The 4,396-nt window shown below is 43.2% G+C and overlaps 1 protein-coding gene across 1 annotated transcript; it reads right to left on the bottom strand.

Annotated features, from left to right (window-relative positions):
• Nucleotides 1–100: 100 nt before the first annotated feature.
• On the bottom strand, nucleotides 101–4,396 carry SDF2L1 (stromal cell derived factor 2 like 1). Its single transcript, XM_027470196.3, has 3 exons — nucleotides 4,169–4,396; nucleotides 3,171–3,367; nucleotides 101–1,236 (listed from the first exon to the last, which is right to left on the bottom strand). Exons 1-3 carry the CDS (start codon nucleotides 4,335–4,337, stop codon nucleotides 958–960), a joined length of 645 nt encoding a protein of 214 aa, XP_027325997.1. The 5' UTR covers nucleotides 4,338–4,396; the 3' UTR covers nucleotides 101–957.

The following is a 4,396-nucleotide window of genomic DNA, read 5'->3' as shown; positions in this document are numbered from 1 at the left end:
GCCAGCACTCTATAGCATACCTCTCTGATAAAAATCTAGAACCAAACCATTTCTAAAATTAATTCTTTTTCTGGATTCACACAAAAGAACTCCACGTGGGTATAAGTCCCACTATTTATTCATCTGGATTCTCATACTGGTCTTGCGGTGACATGCAAGTACAATATAAATCAAATTCCTTCACATCAGTTTACAAAATTATAGTATTAATTAAATGAGAGTAGCTTCGTGCACCAGTTCTTAGAGCAAGACAGTCTTACCATTTGATAATTAGCAGTATCACCATTGCCAGAAAACCTGAACTTCTTGGGAGAAAGGAAACAAAAACTTTTGTCTTCTTATGCCAATATATATAACATTTTCAACTCTTTCATACATATACAACAGAACTCAAGAAAGACATTGGAGGCAATTTTCAGACAGGCTGTGATATTTTTCTGGAAGGCTGAGTAGCTGACTTCAAACCGTTCAAAAGATACTACATTCCAAGCATTATATTCCCTTTCTAGACTTACTCCAACTCCTCCGAAATAACATTCTCCCCATTAACAAGTAGAAGGAAGTTTCCAAATATTTAATGATAATTGGAAAAAGATTACAAAATACAAAGTTTTGCTGTATTTGGGACTACAGAAATGTATTACTTGTTTTTTTTTCCATTTCCTTTGAATTTGAGAAAAAGTAACAACCAAAACAAACAATAGTGAAAACTAACAGACGTATGAACTAGTTTCACCAAATAAGCTTGAAAATTTAGAAGGGATTTATTAAATAAATCTCAGTGTCTGAACCCGGCAGATGTCATTCCCCACAGAAGTGCTGCATTCCTAGAGTGAACTAATGCCCTTCAGTAACACAGAAAGTCAGTCACTTAGGCAAGGCAGGACTTGTAAGAGACCAAGGGTTAGCATCTCCGAACATTGGAGTAAGCTGAAGCATTTTGGATCCTCTGTCAATTCAGAGCTCATCGTGTTTTGCAGGGTCCATACTGGGTTTGATGAAGACTCCTTCCATTGCTTTCCAATAGTTGTGGTGATTAGCGGTGGGCATGCCATGAACTTCCCGCTGGCCTCTAATTGGATGGCCATATTGCTCCCCCGTTATCGAAAGGAACACCTCAGTTCCTACGTGCTTGAAGCGCACCGCATCCTCCCGCTCCCAGTGTGTCCCACTGCATTGCACAATCCATATATCGAGGTCATCGCCTTCACCATCATCACCAAAGGCACTTACTTCCTGTTAGAGACACAAACTTCCTGAAGTGAAAATGTAAGCAAACACTCAACGCGCACACAGAAATATCAGCCACGGAGCCAGCAGAGTTTAAAGGCAGGGATGGAGAGGAAAGACAAATATGATCAATTGCTTTGTCAACAGCGGTCAAATCCTGAAGCAGTAACTTTCTCACACTACAATCTGAAGATAAGATGCCAACAAACTCCAATGCACAATCTGAGCAAAGAGCCACCAAACCCCAACATATATTAGAAATTAAAGAGGACTTGAGCACAGAGATCAGAACAATCCTTCTGACAAAAATAAAATAATCAAAAGAAACACTAATGCTGATACAAATTTTCTCCACTAAAACAAGTTTGTAACTGTAAATATTTAGCATGACCACTTTCAGAGTTACCACTGCAACAGACTTTTTTCAGCATAATGTGTTTTTAATCACAACATTGCAACAATTTAGCCTAAGTAATTGTATTCCTTTTTTACTTAATGACACCAAGATTACAACTGGGTTAACAACTATTTTGTTTTGCACTCTTACTTCAGACAGACAGTTGAAGGGCTCTTAAAAAAATAATAATAAAAAAAAGATAAAGCAAATGAATTCCTGCTAACACAGAAATTAAAGATCAGATTTCATTACGCACCCCAAAATATTCCAAGTGTTTGCAGAAACACGGTAGGTCTCAGCTCAAACCGTTTAAGACTCACTACAGATTTTAATTCTTAAAAAATCTGATGACTAGAAGTGAATAACAACTTGAAAGTAGAACAGAAATAGTTTGTACCTAGCAAGTTAATCTTTTAGGGTCATGTTATTCAAGTTTATGTAGTCCAAACACTGTTAAAGGCAAGCTATTAATTGAAAAACAAACTTATTTGTTAAGAATATGAAATTAAAGTTTGTGCTCAGAACCACACCATGCTTAGTAAGATAAGTCACAGTACTATCAATCTCAGGGAAGCCATGCAAAATCTCCTTTTGCTTAGAAATTATGCAAGCACATAGCTAATGCAAAGGGAAAACAACAACAACAAAAAAAGACAGTTGCTGAATATTTTTTACATTAATGACAGTGTTAAATTGTTAAATGAATTGTCTAAATTGACAAATGGTGGAAGATTTAAAAAGTCCATCTGTTCTTTAAATAATTCTTCTGATATGTTATTTTTCCATCACTTCTTTTGTTTTGATAAATACGTAAACTAGATATTCCAAACAAAACTGGACCTTATTTTTTCAGCCAACTTCAGACAAATCTGTTTCAAACAGCGTCTGGTCTTTCAACTTAGAATCGAATGGCCTAACTACTTGGCCTAAAGGAAAACTAAAATGACTGCCAATAACCAATAAATTTAGATTTTTATACAGTGAGAAACATTGTTCTAGAAAATTATAAAATGACAAATAAATGTGATTGTGAGATGATTTTTTTTTTCTGGCAAAGTAGGCAAATAAATAAGAATAGAGAACTAAAACAGGGACAGGGAGATGATTGAGACTAATGGATTGGAACTCCAAGAAACTTGGATGCAGAACAGCCTAGCGTCCTAACACTAGATTAGCTGTCTGGTTCTAGACCAGTCTTTATAATGTTCAGGAAGGTGCCCAATCTCCTGGACTGTAAAAGTCCTGAATACTTCAGAACAGTCTTCCCAGTATCAGTGGTGCAGAATAGAGAAACAAATACAGGTTTGTTAAAACTATTCTGGCAAACAAGTACTGGTAAATATTTCTCTTAGAATAACGTATTCAAGTTATTGACAGAGACAAAGATGCAGAGAAGAATCCATCTGGACTCAGCATATCCAGCGATACACTTTCTGGCGGTACACACGCCTGATTCTCCATTTTTCTTGTTTTTGAAGAGAGTTAGTGTCAAAAATCAGCCATGCACTGTTTACGCAAAAGCTTAAGATCTAGAACAACTTACCTGGTTATTGGAGAGCGGTGATGGGAAGTGATGAGTGTGTAAGTTTTTTCCCGTGTTCACATGGGTAAGTCGTATTGCTTGCCCACATTTCACTGGTGTTCCACGTTGGCAACTGCCATCGCTCTTCCCCCGAATCCGCCAGTAACTGTTAGCATCATCTGAAGCTTCAACTCCTGTCACTGACTGCTGCCCGCTTCCTGTTGGAATAGAATTAATGGCAAGAGACTTAACCCACTTCTCCAGTTCAGAAAGTCCTGAAAGAATTGGAGAAATCTGCTTTAATGTTCTCATGCCCTCATATTTAAGAAATGCTTAGTTCTCACAGTCTGTTCACTTACTCTGGTGGGAATGGTACCATACAATACTGCAGATTGAGGCACTTCAACACGCTACATGTTAGCACATGCAAATTGCCAGAGCTCACAGTGAAGTTCTGACTCATGACAAAACTAATAAAAAGCTCTTCAACAAGGCACTCCGCAGCCTCAGTCTTACCAGAGCAGGTGCTCCCCAGAAGGTGCTGCTGAGGCCCCAGACCAGGGCTCTCCTCGAGGACCAGGCAGCACATCAGCACCCCAGGGCCCATGGGGTTCACCTCCAACACCTTCCTGCACCCAGGCCTCGTTGTCCCCCTCTCCCTGCTGGGCTGCCAGGCCTCCAGCCCACCCCACAGCCCCACCTCCGGCCTGCTGCCCCCTCTGCCCCAGCGACACGCACCTCAGAGACCCCCAGCTTCCCTCCCTGCTCCCCCTGCAACCTCCCTGTCCCCTCAGGACCCCCCCGGCCATCTCATTTCCCCTCAGCCCCCCCTCAGGATGCCCCCACCATTTCCCTGACCCCAAACCCCCCCCTCCCCACCACTTCCCCGTCCCCTCAGGACTCCCCCCCTCACCTCCCTTCCCCTCAGGGCCTCCCCCCCCCCCATTCCCCTCAGGATTTCCCCCCCCATCTCCCCCCCCCCCCTTTCCCTTCCCCTCAGCGCCGCCCCCGCCGCTCACCGGAGCCGTACTTGACCTCGTGCGAGTGCAGCCTCACGCTGTGCCGGGTGTTGAGCAGCTTCAGCACCGAGCCGCAGGTAACAGCGCCCGGCGCCGTCTCCCTGCCGCGGCACGGCCCGCGCAGCAGCGCCAGCAGCAGCAGCGGGAGGAGGCGGCGGCCGCCCCGCATCGCGCCTCAGCCCGCCCGGCCCCGCCGCCCACAGCGCTTCCGCACCTCCCTCCCCCCTC

The sequence above is a fragment of the Anas platyrhynchos genome, chromosome 16, assembly GCF_047663525.1.
Source record: "Anas platyrhynchos isolate ZD024472 breed Pekin duck chromosome 16, IASCAAS_PekinDuck_T2T, whole genome shotgun sequence".
Lineage (NCBI taxonomy): Eukaryota > Metazoa > Chordata > Aves > Anseriformes > Anatidae > Anas > Anas platyrhynchos.
This window is presented reverse-complemented; position numbering and strand designations above follow the sequence as displayed.